General features: G+C 45.4%; 1 protein-coding gene across 1 annotated transcript in view; it reads left to right on the forward strand.

Annotated features, from left to right (window-relative positions):
* LOC141107538 (antigen-presenting glycoprotein CD1d-like) overlaps positions 1-20,399 on the forward strand; it is a 40,764-nt gene that overhangs the window by 13,678 nt on the left and 6,687 nt on the right. Inside the window, exon 3 of the mRNA XM_073598340.1 lies at positions 10,565-10,843. Within this exon, the coding sequence (XP_073454441.1) occupies positions 10,565-10,843 (279 nt within the window). The remainder of the gene's footprint in view (positions 1-10,564; positions 10,844-20,399) is intronic.

Below are 20,399 nucleotides of genomic sequence, written 5' to 3' on the forward strand. Positions count from 1 at the left end.
TTGTGTTTGAATTCTATACTATATAGGGATACATATAAAACTGCAGGATAGAATCCTCAATATGGTGTTACACTATGCGTTGTATGTCCAGATTTGATGTGTTTTTAACGATGTTTCGCTTATTCTTTTTTTTTTTTTTTTTTTTGTATACTATTAATAAAATTTGATCTTTTTATATACGCTGTGTAGCTCACTACAGTTGTGCCTTAAAAGTCCCACTAAGGTTTATAGTCTTTTGACATTTATTTTAATGGATAGACAGAGGGCAGGTGAGCCTGGAAGGAGTCCACCCCTCCTTAGCGGTACAGGGGCACACTAAACACCCAACACATAGCACTATGGCAGCAAAGGTATCAGTGGATTGCCTGACCGATATATTAACAGTACAAACAAGTGGCCACTGCCCCCACCTATAACTGGCCTATGCAGCAAGGAGCACTGTAAGGGAGACGTATGTCAAACAAAACCAGGCATGTACTGAAGTTTCCCAGTAGGCCCATGGCTCATTGGGCCGGTTTCAGGCAGCGGTGCCCGTAAAAAATATGGCTGCGGGGGGGGGGGGGAGAGCACCGTCGGTAGGCAGGGTTGAAAGGTAGCCATTCTCACAGAAAACGCCCCGAGGAAGAGAGAGGAGACCAGGCGGCCGGATCATAGGAGAGCGCGGAACAGCGCTGTAACAGCTTTCATTAGAATTGCCATGTGCTCCCCACACTCGCTGTCACATACAGCCCCGCCTCCTGGCCCGGGTACTTTGATAGACAGATGAACTGTGCAATGCCGGGATGTGTGGCGGAAAACGGCGGGAACACTTGGCAATTCAAATGAAAGCTGTTACAGCGATGTTCCTCTGTGCTCTGATGATCCGGCTGGAAATCCTCTTCCTCTCCTCTCCTTTCTGCTGCACAGGTAGGCTGCATTGATGGACACAGGTAGGCTGCATTGTTGGACACAGGTAGGCTGCATTGTTGGACACAGGTAGGCTGCATTGTTGGACACAGCTAGGCTGCATTGTTGGACACAGCTAGGCTGCATTGTTGGACACAGGTAGGTTGCATGGTTGGGCACAGGTGAAGCGGCATTCATGGACACAGGTAGGCTGGATGCAGGTAGGTTGCATCGTTGGGCACAGGTGAAGCGGCATTGATGGACACAGGTAGGCTGCATTGTTGGGCACAGGTGAAGCGGCATTAATGGACACAGGTAGGCTGCATTGTTGGGCACAGGTGAAGCGACATTGATGGACACGTAAGCTGCATTGTTGGGCACAGGTGAAGCAGCATTGATAAACACGGGTAGGTTGCATTGTTCGGCACAGGTGAAGCGGCATTGATGAGCACAGGTGATTCTGCACTGATGGGCACTGATAAAGTTGTTGTTAATATTTATTATTTCAACTTAATTCTGCCTAAAACATTTAAGAGTCATTTCATGAGATAATTTATAAGGGTGTGTTTAGGGGCAGAATTAGGGGTGAGGCAGGGTAAGGGTTGGGTGGGGCAACTGGTGGCGAGTAACCCTTAAGGCCTGGCTAGTAGCTCAGGACTTAAAATTTTGAGCCCTGAACTTGGCCATTTTAAAGTGGGCCGGTCTGGATGAAGTCCAGGTCCAAATTCTTGTCCCAGTCCAGCCCTGAACAAAACCAACAAAGACGGGGCCTATAGTTTACGCATGTATTTGCTAATGCATGCAGACTAAACCCCTGTTTTTAACGCATATTGTTAGACAGGTCAAGTCGCAGGCTGGTCGGTAAGTTGAGTTTGGAAATTTCTTTGGTTTTGTTTGACATACGTCGCCCTTCCAGGGCTTCTTGTTGCAAAGGCCAGTTTGCAGTATGGGTGTACTCTTTACCTGACATAGAATGCAAAATTTTAGATCTGATGTGTGTCCCAGACTTTTAGTATGACACCTCATTCACCACTCAATATGGAGTTTACCAGACCTCATTATTGTCACACCTCTACATGATTAAATTAAAATATGCAAACAATTTTATTCAATGTCCAAGTTCATATATACATATAAGGTAAAAGTGCAACACTCTACAACTCCATTTGGATGCTTGGACAGAAAAATTCTCTGCTCCAAGCTGCTCCTCCTCACTGTCATGACAAACCTGGCTGCTGGGGGTTATACGTCTCCACTCACAGGCCAAGTGCTAAGAAGAAAGTCAGTACAAACTGGAGGGATCTCTGGTGTCCACATTTATTAGGATGGATATGCACATTCTTGACATTAACATCCTTTGTCCAGGAACGCCCACTAATGTGTTTCATCCATGTGACTTATGCCCCGTACACACGTCGGACATTAATCAGACATTCCGACAACAAAATCCATGGATTTTTTCCGACGGATGTTGGCTCAAACTTGTCTTGCATACACACGGTCACACAAAGTTGCCGGAAAATCCGATCGTTCTGAACGCAGTCAAGTAAAACACGTACGTCGGGACTATAAACGTCTCTTAATTTATTCTGAGCATTCATGGCACTTTGTCTGTCGGATTTGTCTACACACGATGGGAATTTAAAGGATCGGATTTTGTTGTCGAAAAATTTGACAGCATGCTGTCAAACTTTGTGTGTCGGAAATTCCGATGGAAAAAGTCCGATGAAGCCCACACACGGTTGGAATTTCTGACAACAAGCTCCGATTGCGCATAATCCGTTGGAAAGTCCGACCATTAGGGATGAGCTTCGTGTTCGAGTCGAACCCATGTTCGACTCGAACATCGGCTGTTCGATCGTTCGCCGAATTGCGAACGATATGGGCCGTTCGCGCTAAATTCGTGTGGCGCGTCACGGCCCACAATTCACTGCGGCATCGCAGTGCATTGCTGGCTGATGATTGGCCAAGCATGCACTATGACCCGCATGCTTGACCAATCACAGCGCCGTCAGTAGAGAGAGCTGTAATTGGCCAAAGCCAGGGTGGCTTTGGCCAATTATGGCTCAGGGGATTTAGTACACACCCCACACTATATAAGGCCGCCTGCACGGCGGCCCTGTGTAGTGTGTGTTCCGGTGTGCTGAGAGATAGAGAGAGAGAGAGACAGTGTCATTTGATTTGAGTTAGATAGATTAGGCAGAACAGTCAGTCAGTTAGCTGCACTTACAGTGTATTGTGTATATATATGCATCCCAGGTGTTGCATATATATATATACACTGTATTCAGTTTAGCTAGATCCGTTCCTGTTATCTTCTATCTAGACTATTTACATTTAGTGCAGTGCGTCCTGCTCACAGTGTTCAGCTAGATCCGTTCCTGCTATTTACATTTAGTGCAGTGCGTCCTGCTCACAGTGTTCAGCTAGATCCGTTCCTGTTATCTTCTAGACTATTTACATTTAGTGCAGTGCGTCCTGCTCACAGTGTTCAGCTAGATCCGTTCCTGCAATTTACATTTAGTGCAGTGCGTCCTGCTCACAGTGTTCAGCTAGATCCGTTCCTGCTATTTACATTTAGTGCAGTGCGTTCTGCTCACAGTGTTCAGCTAGATCCGTTCCTGCTATTTACATTTAGTGCAGTGCGTCCTGCTCAGTGTTCAGCTAGATCCGTTCCTGTTATTTACATTTAGTGCAGTGCGTCCTGCTCACAGTGTTCAGCTAGATCCGTTCCTGCTATTTACATTTAGTGCAGTGCGTCCTGCTCACAGTGTTCAGCTAGATCCGTTCCTGCTATTTACATTTAGTGCAGTGCGTCCTGCTCACAGTGTTCAGCTAGATCCGTTCCTGTTATCTTCTAGACTATTTACATTTAGTGCAGTGCGTCCTGCTCACAGTGTTCAGCTAGATCCGTTCCTGTTATTTACATTTAGTGCAGTGCGTCCTGCTCACAGTGTTCAGCTAGATCCGTTCCTGCTATTTACATTTAGTGCAGTGCGTCCTGCTCACAGTGTTCAGCTAGATCCGTTCCTGTTATCTTCTAGACTATTTACATTTAGTGCAGTGCGTCCTGCTCACAGTGTTCAGCTAGATCCATTCCTGTTATCTTCTAGACTATTTACATTTAGTGCAGTGCGTCCTGCTCACAGTGTTCAGCTAGATCCGTTCCTGTTATCTTCTAGACTATTTACATTTAGTGCAGTGCGTCCTGCTCACAGTGTTCAGCTAGATCCGTTCCTGTTATCTTCTAGACTATTTACATTTAGTGCAGTGCGTCCTGCTCACAGTGTTCAGCTAGATCCGTTCCTGTTATCTTCCTACTGACAGGCAGGCTTGTCTGGTTACAGTATATAAAGCTACCTGAAGAAAATTACAGGTGTTCTATTTGATCCTATTAGTACCACGGTCAGGCAGCTAGACTATTTACATTTAGTACAGTGCGTCCTGCTCACAGTGTTCAGCTAGATCCGTTCCTGTTATCTTCCTACTGACAGGCAGGCTTGTCTGGTTACAGTATATAAAGCTACCTGAAGAAAATTACAGGTGTTCTATTTGATCCTATTAGTACCACGGTCAGGCAGCTAGACTATTTACATTTAGTACAGTGCGTCCTGCTCACAGTGTACAGCTAGATCCGTTCCTGTTATCTTCCTACTGACAGGCAGGCTTGTCTGGTTACAGTATATAAAGCTACCTGAAGAAAATTACAGGTGTTCTATTTGATCCTATTAGTACCACGGTCAGGCAGCTAGACTATTTACATTTAGTACAGTGCGTCCTGCTCACAGTGTTCAGCTAGATCCGTTCCTGTTATCTTCCTACTGACAGGCAGGCTTGTCTGGTTACAGTATATAAAGCTACCTGAAGAAAATTACAGGTGTTCTATCCCAGCTTAGTGCAGCTACAGGCCATTAGTATGTCTGGAAGGCCAAGAAGGAGAGGCAGACAGTCACAAGCCAATAAGAGAGGGCAAGCAGGCTCTGTGTCTAGTGCTGGTCGTGGAGACGGTGCATCCTCATCAGCACGTGGCCATGGGACACGCTTGGCCTTTTTTTCGGCAGCTGGCCGTGTTGAGCCGCAACATGCGGAAGACTTGGTCGAGTGGATGACCAAGCCGTCCTCATCCTCCTCATCCTCTCTCACCCATGCCCAGGGTGCTTTGTCTGGCAAAGCAGCGGCCTCTTCCCTCAGCTCAATGTCATCAGTGACTCCTTCCCTAGCTCCACCATGTCCTCATGAGGATTCCCTCGAACTGTTTGACCACAGTGTTGGGTACATGCTCCAGGAGGATGCCCAGCGTTTGGAAGGCTCTGATGACGATACTGAGCTCGATGAAGGCAGTAACATGAGCACGGACAGAGGGGGTGCCCAAGAAGGACAGCAATCTGGCAGTCATGCTCCCCCTGCTGCAGCATACTGCCAGGTTTGCTCCAGTGATGAGGAGGGAGGGGATGATGAGGTCACTGACTCAACGTGGGTGCCTGATAGGAGAGAGGAGGAGGAGGAGGAGGAGGAGGCGGCGGCACATCACCAACGAGGCAGGATGCCCTCCAGGGGCCAGCCTAAGGGCAGCACATTGACTGCATCACACCCCAAAGCTCCACATGTGCAGGGCGCTGCAGTCTCAGCGCGTTATTCAAAAAGTTCTTTGGTGTGGGCCTTTTTTGAGACGAGTGCATCAGATCGCACCGCTGCTATTTGCAACATATGTCTCAAGCGTATCTCGCGTGGCCAAAACATCTCCCGCTTGGGTACCACATGCTTGACCAGACATATGTTGACCTGCCATGCAGTTCGTTGGCAAGCGTATCTAAAAGACCCACACCAAAGAACAAAGAGGATCTCTCCTTGCTCCTCATCAGCTGAGATTTCCAACCCCACTAGACCTTCAGTCCTCTCTGAGACCTGCAGTGAGAGGAATGAAGGTGTAGAATTAGGTGTGTCACAGTCAAGTACTTGTGGGCAATCTGCTTTTGGTACACCGACGTCAGATTGTACCAGGCAAATTTCCCTGCCCCAGCTGCTGCACCTCCGAAAGAAGTTTGCTCCCAGCCATCCACATGCCCAGCGGTTGAATGCTAGCTTGGCAAAATTGCTAGCACTTCAACTGCTGCCTTTTCAGTTGGTAGACTCTGCCCCCTTCCGTGAGTTTGTGGAATGTGCGGTTCCTCAGTGGCAGGTACCCAAACGCCACTTTTTCTCACGGAAGGCGATTCCGGCTCTCTACCGGCATGTGGAAGGCAATGTCCATGCCTCACTGGACAGGGCGGTCAGCGGTAAGGTGCATATTACCGCTGACTCATGGTCCAGCAGGCATGGACAGGGACGTTACCTAAGTTTCACGGCGCATTGGGTGACTCTGCTGGCAGCTGGGAAGGATGCAGGACAAGGTGCAGTAGTGTTGGAGGTTGTTCCGCCACCACGCCTCCAAAATGCTGATTGTGACACACCTCTCTCCTCCACCCCCTCCTCTTCTTCTTCCTCCATGGCCTCTTCCTCGGAACCAGCGGTGCTTCGTAGGCGTTCAAGGGGCTACGCAAGTACGCAGGCCAAAAGATGCCATGCGGTGCTTGAGCTGGTGTGCTTGGGGGACAGGAGCCACACTGGGGCAGAGGTTCTGTCAGCTCTGCAGGGGCAGGTTCAGAGGTGGTTGACGCCACGCCAACTTAAGGCAGGAATGGTGGTTTGCGACAATGGCACCAACCTCCTCTCTGCCCTCCGACAGGGACAAATGACCCATGTGCCCTGTTTGGCTCACGTCCTTAACTTGGTGGTGCAGCGGTTCTTGGGCAGGTACCCGGGCTTACAGGATGTCCTGAGGCAGGCCAGGAAAGTCTGTGTGCATTTCCGCCGGTCATATAATGCCAGTGCTCGGCTGACGGACCTCCAAAAGGAGTTTAACCTGCCCAAGAACCGCCTAATTTGTGACATGCCCACCAGGTGGAACTCAACGTTGGCCATGCTGCAGCGGCTGCACACGCAGCAGAGGGCCATCAATGAGTACCTGTGCGACTATGGCACCAGGACAGGGTCAGGGGAGCTTGGTTTTTTTTCCCCACGCCAGTGGGCCATGATCAGGGATGCATGCACTGTCCTGTCACCATTCGAGGAGGCCACGAGGATGGTGAGCACTGACAGTGCATGCATCAGTGACACTGTCCCCCTTGTCCACCTGTTGGAGCACACGCTGCGTGGAATAATGGACAGGGCACTTGAGGCAGAACAGAGGCAGGAAGAGGAGGACTTCCTTAGCTCTCAAGGCCCCTTTTATCCAGACAGTGTTCCTGCGTGCCCGCCGATCACACAGGAAGAGGACGAGGAGGAGGAGGAGGAAGATTGTGTCAGTATGGAGGTGGAGCCTGGCACTCAGCATCAGCAGCAGTCTTTAAGGGATCAGTCCCAAGGAACACATGGACTTGTACGTGGCTGGGAGGAGGTGGCTGCGGACGTTGTTGTCCTTAGTGACCCAGAGGACTCCGGACCGAATGCCTCAGCAAACCTACGCTGCATGGCCTCCCTGATCCTGCAAAGCCTGCGTAAGGATCCTCGTATTCGTGGTATCAAGGAGAAGGACCAATACTGGCTGGCAACCCTCCTTGATCCACGTTACAAGGGTAAGGTTGCGGACCTTATCTTGCCATCGCAGAGGGAGCAGAGGATGAAACATCTTCAGGAGGCCTTGCAGAAAGGTCTGTGCAACGCGTTCCCAGAGACTGGGAGGTTACAAACACCTGTTTCTGGACAACGTGTTGCTGAGGCTTCGGTCAGTCAAAGAAGGAGCGGTGGAGAAGGTGGCCGTCTGACCGATGCGTTCAGACAATTTTTTGGTCCGCAGCCCCAAGGTATGATCGGTTCCAGCAACCATCGCCAGCGTCTGTTTTACATGGTGCAGGAATACCTAGGGGCAAGATCAGACTTGGACACCTTTCCCACCGAAAATCCTCTGGGTTACTGGGTCTTGAGGATGGATCACTGGCCAGAGCTTGCACAGTATGCAATTGAGCTACTGGCCTGTCCTGCATCCAGCGTTCTTTCGGAACGCACATTCAGTGCTGCTGGAGGCGTGGTAACCGATCACAGGGTGCGTCTGTCCACCGACTCGGTCGATCGGCTGACCTTCATAAAAATGAATGAGTCTTGGATCACCACCAGCTACCAAGCACCTGATGCTGATGTAACCGAATAATTTTTTTTGAAATCTCAGATCCCTTCAAAGACTGCCTATGCTGATGCTGAGTGACTATCCCTGAGTAATTATCCTCTTCCTCCTCAATCATCACGCTGATAGCTTGTAAGAACATTTTTGGTTCTGGGCGCCACCACCAGTGCCTAAGGCACAATTTTTCAGCCCCTGTTTAACAGGGGCGTGTAATTACAATTTTTGATGTAATACTTTGCAGCAGGGCTCATTCCTGCATTCCAACTAGAGTGTCTGTGAGGGGTTGCAGTGTTGTGGCACCAGCACCAGTGCCTAAGGCCCAATTTTTCTGCCCCTGTCTAACAGGGGCGTGTAATTACAATTTTTGATGCAATACTTTGCAGCAGGGCTCGTTCCTGCGTTCCAACTAGAGTGTCTGTGAGGGGTTGCAGTGTTGTGGCACCAGCACCAGTGCCTAAGGCCCAATTTTTCTGCCCCTGTCTAACAGGGGCGTGTAATTACAATTTTTGAAGCAATACTTTGCAGCAGGGCTCGTTCCTGCGTTCCAACTAGAGTGTCTGTGAGGGGTTGCAGTGTTGTGGCACCAGCACCAGTGCCTAAGGCCCAATTTTTCTGCCCCTGTCTAACAGGGGCGTGTAATTACAATTTTTGAAGCAATACTTTGCAGCAGGGCTCGTTCCTGCGTTCCAACTAGAGTGTCTGTGAGGGGTTGCAGTGTTGTGGCACCAGCACCAGTGCCTAAGGCCTAATTTTTCAGCTCCTGTTCAACAGGGGCATGTAATTACAATTCTTGATCTAATATTTCACAGCAGGGCCCTGTGAGGGCTTACAGTGTTGTGGCCACAGCAATACCTAAGGCCCAAATTTCTGCTGAGTATATAGGGCAGGACCCTACTTTCAAACATCTAACTTACAAACGACTCCTACTTGCAAACGGAAGGAGACAACAGGAAGTGAGATGAAATCTACCCCTAGGAAGGGAAATTCTCTCCTGTAAGAGTTAATATGGGAAAACAATTTCTCCTTTCCACTGATGCTTTCCAATCCTTGTTCCACAAAACAACCCAAATTTTCAAAAAACATTTTTCATTGGGACAAAAAAGTGAGGTGAAATCTTCTGAAGAGGAGGAAAGACAGCAAAACAAATGTCACAGGGGTGGTAACCCTTCCCTATGTTTTCCAAAAAGCTTAGAAAAGATTTTTTGGCTGGAGCTAAACACGTTAAAAATGTTCAAAATTACAAACAGATTCTACTTAACAACAAACCTACAGTCCCTGTCTTGTTTGCACCGCCTGTATACTGCTGTTCAGAGTATATAGGGCCTGGTGGCCCCACACCTTTCCTTATTTTAATTTGGGTGCGGGGTTCCCCTTAATATCCATACAAGACCCAAAGGGCCTGGTAATGGACTGGGGGGTACCCATGCCGTTTGTCTCACTGATTTTCATCCATATTGCCATGACCCGACATGACATTAAACCCGCAAGCAGTTTTAAATGAGATTTTTTCCTTTAAAAATGACATTTGGTGCAGGGACTGTTCTAAACATGGGAAACACGCGTCACTTTACAGGCATACTATAGACACCCCCCAGGTACGATATTTAAAGGAATATTTCACTTTTTTTTTTTTTTTACTTTAAGCATCATTAAAATCACTGCTCCCGAAAAAACGGCCGTTTTTAAAAGTTTTTTTTGCATTGATACATGTCCCCTGGGGTAGGACCCGGGTCCCCAAACCCTTTTTAGGACAATACCATGCAAATTAGCCTTTAAAATGAGCACTTTTGATTTCGAACGTTCGAGTCCCATAGACTTCAATGGGGTTCTAACGTTCGTGCGAACTTTCGGTCCGTTCGCGGGTTCTGGTGCGAACCGAACCGGGGGGTGTTCGGCTCATCCCTACCGACCATGTGTACAGGGCATTAGTCGTAGAAATCTCTACAAAAATAAATGTGCAAATAATCAAATTCAGTGACAACATTTAAAAATTAGGAAGGATATCCACAAGCTTGACATTGACAGCCCTAGTCTCGGACCGTCCCTTTAACGCAGAGAGCGAATGACCGTCTTCTGTTGAATGGTCTAGCTGGAAAACCAGCATTCACTCAGGGCTTGGAAGGCTGATGAGTTTATTCTAGTGGAGAAGGGGGGTTCTCCTCATCAAATAATAGCTCAGCAGTAGGAATCCTCTGATCATCATTGTGTTGATGTGGGGGTCTGTCAGTTTTTTTAGTCAACCCCCTGGTTTAATAAAGGAAAAAAATGAATATGTATACTCTGCTTTAGCATGATCAGTTGTAGTCTTTACCAGGGTTGCATGGAACAGTGTGAAAGAAGCCAAACTGGGAGACAGTTGACACAGGATATGACTGAACAAGGTTCTTCATAGCAGAATCACGACACATCACACTGGGGGCATCCTTTTAGTATGGAGGTTGAAGTTAAAATGGACTGTAATGTTTTTCTATGCGCAACTAATGAATATTCACCCTTAATTTAAGAATCAATCTATCCTAGATATATACACAGTTCAATGCTGGATAGGATGTCCATCATCCTCAGAAGAAATTGAAGATTTCACTTACAAAGTGGCTATTAATGGAAAGAATTTAGTGCACTTAGATGTCATAAGGAAAGTATGGGTTGGTGAACACAATCCACTGGCCCAGACTGCACAGAAAATCTTGCAGGAAGATGAACAAACCATGGAAAATCTTGTGGTCTATGTGAAAAGCCTTTGCATCCAGCTTGCCGATTTATTTTCACAGGCAGGGGAAGAAGTGTTTTCAAGAAAGAGTAAGTATTCCCATTTGTATCAGATGCTGCTCTCTCTCTATAGTTGGTGAAGTGATGATAGTCATATAATAAATACACACAGGGGCTGAACACAGTGATTTGAACACCAGAATGATAGTGCTTCATTTTATTAATGTAGGCTGAATAGTTGAAATTATATTTTGTGTATCTTTTCTTCTTTTTGTTGTACTCTCTAGGTTGTATGCCATAGTATTAATCTTTGGGGTGTATTTATAAAAAGCTTGAAACTGCAAACTGCAATTTGTTCTGTGTGAATAGGGCAAAATTGAATGCTCTCAGGCTATAGACTCTGTAATTCAAATGTATAAATGTGGAAAATAACACATTTTGGCCACTAGATGGAACAGAGGAACATATTTGTTTTCTATGATAGTGCCATCTAGTGTTAACCACTTCCAGGACATCATATGACATCTTTGATTTTCAGTGGGCATATCTGAATGATGCCTGCAGCTACAGGCATCATTCTGGTATCATCTTTTAGAGCCAGCGATTCTGTGCACTGTAAGAATGATCATAGCGGCAGTTCCACCGCTTGATCATTCTTACAGGCGACGGGAGGGGACATCCCCCCTCCCGCCGCCCTCAGGTGCTTCTCTGGGCTCTCCCGTGTCTTCGGGAACCCGGAGAAAGAATCCGCCGCTGCCGGATGACGAGCATAGAGATTTCCGGTGACCAGATCGTCACCAGTCATCTCTATGACAGTCGGAGGCCCGGGAGCGATGTTATGAAGTCACGTCCGGGCAGCGGTTGTAAACAAAGCCGCGATCGCGGCTGGAAAGCGTCAGATCTTAATTTTTTTTTGATCTCACACTTACCAGCCTGAAGGACAGATGTGGGGTCTTATAGACCCCACATCTCTCCATAAAGTGATCTTTTTTTTTTTAACCCCTTCCTGACCGACTCCTGTAGATATACATCGTCAGAATGGCACGGTTGCGCAAAGTAACGTACCCGTACGTTACTTTGAAGTTGCCGCCGTGTGCGCGCACGCCCCGCGAGCTCCGTGAATCGGGTCGCGGGTCCAGCGGAGATACCCACGATCGCCTCACAGAGAGGACGAACGGGGAGATGCTAATGTAAACAGCATCTCCCCGTTCTGCCTAGTGACAGTGTCACTGATCTCTGCTCCCTGTCATCGGGAGCAGAGATCAGTGACGTGCCACACACAGCCCATCCCCCTACAGTTAGAACACATCCCTAGTACTGACTTAACCCCTCCCCGCCCCCTAGTGGTTAACCCCTTCACCGCCAGTGTCATTTACACAGGAATCAGTGCATTATTAATTTAGTATTATTATAGCACTGATTGCTGTATAAATGGCAATGGTCCCAAAAATGTGTCAAAAATGTCTGATGTGTCCGCCATAATGTCGCAGTCACAATCAAAATCGCTGATTGCCACCATTACTAGTAGAAAAAAAAATATTAATAAAAATGCCATAAAAGTATCCCCTATTTTGTAAACGCTATAACTTTTGCGCAAATCAATCAATAAATGCTTATTGCGATTTTTTTTACCAAAAATATGTAGAAGAATACCGATCGGCCTAAACTGAGGAAAAAAAAATTATTATATATATTTTTTGGGGATATTTATTATAGCAAAATTTTAAAAATAAGACGTTTTTTTCAAAATTGTCGCTTTTTTTTTGTTAATAGCGCAAAAAATAAAAATCTCAGAGATGATCAAATACCACCAAAAGAAAGCTCTATTTGTGGGGGAAAAAGGACGTCAATTTTGTTTCAGGGCCAAGTCGCACAAACGCGCAATTGTCAGTTAAAGCGACGCAGTGCTGAATCGCAAAAAGTGCTCTGGTCAGGAAGGGAGGTAAATCCTTCCGGGGCTGAAGTGGTTAAAGAAAGTGTAAAAAAAAAAGGAAAATAAACAATAAAAAAAAAATTAAAGCGCCCCCGTGTGCTCGCGCACAGAAGCGAACGCACACAAAAGTCCCGCCCACATATGTAAACGCTATTAAAACCACACATGTGAGGTTTCACCGCGTGCATTAGAGCGAGAGGAACAATTCTAGCACTATACCCCCTCTGTAACTCTAAACTGATAACCTGTAAAAAAATGTAAAGCATCGCCTATGGAGATTTTTAAGTACCGAAGTTTGGCGCCATTCCATGAATGTGCGCAATTTTAAAGCATGACATGTTGGGTATCTATTTACTCAGCGTAACATCTTTCACGATATACAAAAAATTGGGCTAACTTTACTGTTTTGTTATTTTTTAATTCATGAAACTGTTTTCTTTCCAAAAAAAAAATATGTTTGAAAAATTGTTGCGCAAATACCGTGCAACATAAAAAGTTGCAACAATCGCCATTTTATTCCTTAGGGTGTCTGATAAAAAAAACATATATAATGTTTGGGGGTTCTGAGTAATTTTCTAGCAAACAAAATATGATTTTTACATGCATGGAAGTGGTTAAAATGATGCATTTCCCACATTCACACATTTGAACTGCAGATAATATAGCCCGAGTACATTTGGTTTTGCTCCATTTGACAAGCAGCTACACCAAGTTTTTAAAATAAACTCCTATGGGGTTGATTTACTAAAGGCAGTTGCACTCTACAAGAGCAGTTGCTCCAGAGCTTAGTAAATGAATAGAAGTTCTGCTGACTTCCATCATCCAATCAGGTGTAAGCAAAAATGCAGTTTTTTTTTTTATCTCCCTTGCATGTGATTGGCTATTCTTTTTAAAGTGAAACGGTACCTAATTTACTAAGCTCTAGAGCAATTGTACTTGCAGAGTTTTTTTGCCTTTAGTAAATCAACCCCAATGTGTTCAGCAACGTTAGTATAAGTGGTCCATAAAATGGGTGATTTGTCAGTCTTCCAATGAGAACAAATGATTAGTGCCTGTTTAGTTATATAACCATAACAGGCATTTGTTTTTTTTGGCTTATTAAAGAGCAGTCTTCACAGCTATGACTGCATTTATAAGGCATTGCAAGACTTGGTTCACAAACTAGAATAGTACCTGAAAGCTGAACCTGAATGACAGGCACCATCGAACACTATAAGGATTGTGGCTAAACAAAATAGAACTACTCTTCCAAAAGTGATAGCCAAACTCAATGGTTGATTTACTAAAGGCAAATAGAGTGTGCACTTAGCAAAGTGCAGTATAGTCAGTGTTTATCTGGCGCTCCAGATGGAGTAATCCTTAGGGGTATAGTCTGTGGCTGTAATAGCTGGATGGTGATGTATCCATAGAAAGGGGTATTAAGGGTTAAAAAGGAAGGCAGCCATCCTTCAGAGTGTGTCCAGAACTCTACAAGACATGTAAGGAGAAAACAGGGAGGGGGAGGTGCCGACCTGAGTGTAGTATTTAAATGATGACTTTAATAGGATAAGATTAAAAACACTTACAAGATGATAGAAGATGCATGCTCGTCAAAGTAAAGTACAGTCCTGGCATTCCACATGGCTCTGTGGGTCCCACCGCTCTTCCTTTGCTCCTGGAGAAGCACTGTGATCCATTCCAGCCAGCTTCTCAATCCTTTCCAGCTATCCAGAACAGCGGTGGGACCCACAGAGTCATGTGGAATGCCAGGACTGAACTTTACTTTGACGAGCATCTTCTATCATCTTGTAAGTGTTTTTACTCTTATCCTATTAAAGTCATCATTTTAATACTACACTCAGGTCGGCACTTAGCAAAGTGCAGTTGCTCCAGAGCTTGGAGAGCTTGCTCCTTACCTTAGAGGTAAACCTTCACTTTGCAAAGAATAGCCAATCACGTGCAAGGAAAATAAAAAAAACAGCATTTTTACATGCACATGATTGGATGATGAAAGTCAGCAGATCTTCTGCTCATTTACTAAGCTCTGGAGCAACTGCACTTTGCAAAGCGAACAGTCTATTTGCCTTTAGTAAATCCACCCCTCAATGTTCGTCTCAAAAACAAAGAGCAACTCCAAAAACTGTTCAGCAAGTTTATGATGAACCTCAAACTTAAAGAAAGAATCCAGCAACAACATAAAATAACCCTTTAAAAGACCAACTCCAAAACCCAATATTATACAGTATATACAGTGTATAGACCGTATTTATCGGCGTATAACACCCACTTTTTTCCCCTTAAAATCAGGGGAAAATCGTGGGTGCGTGTTATACGCCGATCCCCGCTGATCCCCGCCGATCCCCGCAAATTGTGATCGATCGGAGCGATCGCCACGATCGCCGCCGACATACACATAGTCGTGTGTAGATTTAAATATGGCGCCGAGATTGCAGGGACTCGGCGGAGCGGAACGAGCGCCGCCGAGATCACAGGGACTGGGTGGAGCCGAGATACACATAGCCGAGTGTACTCGGCTCTTCTCGGCGCCGCTCACAGTCCCGCCCAGTCCCGCCATTGGACCTGTGTTATGTCCATCATAGGGCGGGACTGGGCATGACTGTGAGCGGCGCCGAGTACACTCGGCTATGTGTATCTCGGCTCCGCCCAGTCCCTGTGATCTCGGCGCCATATTTAAATCTGTCCAAGCCTGTAATAGTCACTGGGGGCAAGGCTGCGCTGGGGCAAGGCTGCAATGGCCACTGGGGCAAGGCTGCACTGGGGTAAAGCTGCAATGGACACTGGGGCAAGGCTGCACAGGGGCAAAGCTGCACTGACAAGGCTGCACTGGGGCAAAGCTGAAATGACATGGCTGCACTGACCACTGGGACAAGGCTTCACTGGGGCAAAGCTGCACTGACAAGGCTGCAATGGACACTGGGGCAAGGCTGCACTGACACTGAAAAGGCTGCAATGACACTGACAAGGCTGCAGATGGACACTGATAAGGCTGCATTGATGGGCATTTTAATGTAAGTTTTTTTTCCTTAAACTTCCTTCCTAAAAGTTTTTTTCCTTAAAATTCCATCCTAAACCTGGGGTGCGTGTTATACGCCAGCGCGTGTTATACGCTGATAAATACGTTATACATTGCCGTAACATAAGTGATATACAGATTATGGTACTGATGGGGAATCTCAAATCATAAAAAGAGAATCTGGAATAGAAATGTTTTTTTTTTTTATACAAAGGGTTAAACTTTAGACTGTGGTCCAAATAAATGACAGGAATTGTTTGTGTCATGATGATTTTAACTGAACTTCTGGCCTCTGACAATAATCGCCTGTTTACTCTCCAGCTTTTGATCAAAAGTGTATGGGGATTTCATTGTCACTGACTCTTATATATCAACCGTATATTTCAACACAACTATGCATCCAGGTGGATTATACCTTTTTTTTTCAGGTCAAATTGGGCTTTCATTTGGTGGTAAATGGTAGTGGATATCTCCTGATTCTTTTTTTTATTATCAAAGGAAATCTGGCCCAAAATAGTAAAAAAAATATGTTTTTAAATTTAGCTCTATATTTCCAGCTATTACCATAACCTTCCACCAAAAATAAATTCTTGTGCTCCTAATGATTGCAGCAATTCCACATATGTGTATGTTATTTGTTGTATGTACCATAGTACAGCCCAGTAACAATGGTGCACATTTTGCTTTTTTTTTTTTTTTTTTTTTATCTCCTACCTAAAACACACTGACAATAACTGACACTGATACTAATTTAAAAAACAAAAAACTTTCCCCCCAAAAAATACTGACCTTTGACCCAAATACTAAATCTGGCACTGACCTAGATCAAACCTTAATCTAGGATTTTTTGGGGGATTTTATTTTTTTATAATTGTTATTTTATTTTTTTTACACACAGTTGTTTTTTTTTTTTTTCTCTGCAAGGAGGGAGAGAGAGATACAATGCATTTCTCTCCTCCATTGAGAGAGAGGAAACAGGGAGGTGGGCTTCACAGTGAATGATCACTATGATAGCCAATCTGAGGCTATCATAGTGATCAGGTGGCCCGAAATTGAGAGTTCCAGTTCCCAATCATTAGTACTGGGCCCGGAGCTATCGGGGAGACCCGTTCTCTGTGCTGTGCTTGAGTGTTACTCAACCTGCAGGTACATTAGCTGTAATCCTGTGTGGCGTGGTGCACAGCAATACCTATGCAAGTGCAAATCAAAGTAGCCCCAAAGATAGCACTCATAAAAGTCCTCCAACATCTTCTAACATATTGAAAGCACAACATGTAGTACAATGATTAAAGCCCAATTTATTAATCTGATCCCTTCAGGCTGCATATACAATAATACATCTGCTGTCCTTTTTTTAACTACTAGGTAATGCAATTAGGGTAGGGGAGCAGGTAGGAGAGTTGGATCAGTACTCTCACACAAAGCAAGTAGAAGTCAGACCACTGCTCTCACACAAAGCAAGTAGGAGAGTCAGACCAACTGCTCTTACACAAAGCAATTAGGAGAGTCAGACCACTGCTCTCGCACAAGGCAAGTTGGAGAGTCAGACCAACTGCTCTTACACAAAGCAAGTAGGAGAGTCAGACCACTGCTCTCACACAAAGCAATTAGGAGAGTCAGACCACTGCGCTCATACAAAGCAATAGGAGAGTCATATAAAGCAAGTAGGAGAGTCAGATCAGTGCTCTCACACAAGGCAAGTTGGAGAGTCAGACCACTGCTCTCACACAAAGCAATAGGAGAGTCATACAAAGCAAGTAGGAGAGCCAGACCACTGCTCTCACACAAAGCAATAGGAGAGTCATACAAAGCAAGTAGGAGAGCCAGACCACTGCTCTCACACAAAACAATAGGAGAGTCTGACCACTGCTCTCACACAAAGCAATAGGAGAGTCATACAAAGCAAGTAGGAGAGCCAGACCACTGCTCTCACACAAAGCAATAGGAGAGTCATACAAAGCAAGTAGGAGAGCCAGACCACTGCTCTCACACAAAGCAATAGGAGAGTCATACAAAGCAAGTAGGAGAGTCAGACCACTGCTCTCACACAAAGCAATAGGAGAGTCATACAAAGCAAGTAGGAGAGTCAGACCACTGCTCTCACACAAAACAATAGGAGAGTCTGACCACTGCTCTCACACAAAGCAAGTTGGAGAGTCAGACTACTGCTCTCAAACAAAGCAGGTAGGTCAGTTGGACCACTGCTTTCACACAAAGCAAGTACGAGAGTCTGACCACTCTCTCACATAAACAGCTCCAATCAATGGTCAAGCCAAGGGAGCAAGAGCATCGGTATTTAGGTACACTTTAAAGCAGTGGTCCCTAACCTTCTTGGCACCAGGAACCGGTTTTGTGGATGAACATTTTTCCATGGTCGGGGGAGGGGATGGGGTGGGGGATGGTTTTGGGATGTTTCAAGCTCCGTTTATCAGGCATACCCAACCAAACAAATCAAACAGAGCGGACATGAACCAGCCATCCACCTGCTCTGCAGGGATCAGTGAACAGATTCCTCACTGAGCTGGTGGACTCCAATGGAGCCCACCCCGTGTGTAAGTGGCCTTGTTGTGCACTTTAATTCTAATATTGTTACATTGTAATATACTGTATATTGAAATTAATATACAACCCACCATAATGCAGAATCAGTGGGAGTCCCAAGCTTGTTTTCCTGCAACTAGATGGTTCCATCTAGGGGTGATGGGATGCATCAGATGCTGCTTTACAATTGAAGTAAGATGCTCACTTGCCACTATAAAAGATGCAAAAAGTCTCTTAAAGACTAGGAACTCTCAGTCACTTAAAAAGTAGCACAAAATGTTTAGGTTGCACATCTGAGTATCTCCAACTCCACTGTAGACACTAATCCTATCTCTACTGCCTTCAGGAACTACAAGCCCACCTGGCTGCTTCTTCACCAGCCCACCCGGCTGCTATGAAGATCTTCCAGGGCAAGGGAAAGGAAAGATTGGGCACAATGCTGTCTTTCAAAAAGGCTTGCTGCATTTGGCAGTCTTTTTCCTTTTGAATCCCTGGGTGTGCAGATGTACTCATACTGTCCTCCTTGCTCCCGCTGAAATTCCTTTCAAACCTCACTGCTGTCAGGATCCTCCCAAGCCAGCCCAAGCTCCATCCTGAGGCAGAGCACCCCATGACTCATGTGGCCCCCCCAAGGCCACTGACAGTCTCCTTAGCACTCCATCTTCCACCTGACTTTCCTGCTGGCCTGACTCATCCATATTTAAGGGCTGGCTCAGCCACCTTGTCAGGCCCACTGCCTGGGGATTGGCCAAGTTCCCGTAAGTATGCAGATCAACCCTCCTGGCCCCCACCCACTAACTTCTAGAAATTTCACCAAACTTCTAGAACCAGGGGGAAGCACCAGAGACCACCAGAGCACCAGAGACCTGCCTGTATGAGTTATTCAGCTTGACCTGCAGCAAACCCTTGACCCAATTTAGACTCACAAGTTAACTATGCCTTTGCCTACACTCACACTAGAAGCATACCAGAGGGTGCTACACTTACAATAGCCTCATGTTCTATTGCACGCCATGGTTTTAACTCTGAAAGACAGGCTAAGATTACTGCTGATAAGTCTGCAAATACAATTATTGGACACTACATCTATAAGATCTTTATCATTTGGCTATAACGAAAGGTGTCACATCCCAATATTGCAAGGTATACTAGAAAAAAGACTAAAAGAGACTGTTAAGGCACCCACAAGACAAAATATATAAAAATTAACATTTTTATTTAAGACAATTGTTCATAAAACATAATAGTTTACCATTATTAAAAACATGTAAAGAATCTGTATGTAAAGTCAGTTTAAAGTGCATGTAAACCCTCTCCATATACCCAGTGAAGTGAACAGCCTCAGATAGTACACAGACATAGCTCCCAACTGTCCCTGATTTCGAGGAACTGTCCCTGATTTGGAGCAATGTCCCTCTGTCCCTCATTCCTCCTCATTTGTCCCTCATTTTGGTCTGATCTATATAGATGTATATAAAATGCACTTTTTATCTATCAAAAAGTGTTTTCCAGCACTAAACCTTTCATCTGATTTCTAAATTGCTGCATTTGTAAATTCCAAAAGCCAATATAAAGGAAAAGTAGTGGTAAAAAAAGCACTTGTGGGTTTAAACAATCTTGTTTTTTTGTACAATTCTCCTTTAAGGGGGCAGGGCCAGGGATGTGTCCTATGCCTGCATACTTTTGCTGATAGGTGTCCCTCATTCCCATCTCAAAAAGTTGTGAGGTATGCACAGAGATGAAACAAATCTCCCTACAGAATTTGTACTTGTATATCTGCTGTTTTCAGCTTTCTAGACTCTTTAGAAAGTGCATATCATGTTACAAATTTTGTTTCCTCATTCAGCAGTGGGAGGGGAGTGTGGGCATACACTGTGTAAGAGCTGATTGGAGGAAAGGCACCCCCCCTACATATAGGCAAAGGAATGAAGAAACTTGCAGAGCTGTACTGTGAATACATCAGCTCTCTGCTAATCTGTCTCTAAGTTACCTTACCGACACAAATTTCCAGCTGCTTTTTATCTCCTGTGCTGGAGAGCTTGTCAGAAGTTATCAGGCTGATAACAGAGAAACGGAGCTGCAGAAAGACATGGGACTTAGGGCTTTGAAGAAAGATAAGTAAATACTACAGATATATGTGCCCAGGTCAGATTTCATGA

The sequence above is a fragment of the Aquarana catesbeiana genome, linkage group LG09 (assembly GCF_042186555.1).
Source record: "Aquarana catesbeiana isolate 2022-GZ linkage group LG09, ASM4218655v1, whole genome shotgun sequence".
In the NCBI taxonomy this organism is placed as follows: Eukaryota; Metazoa; Chordata; class Amphibia; order Anura; family Ranidae; genus Aquarana; species Aquarana catesbeiana.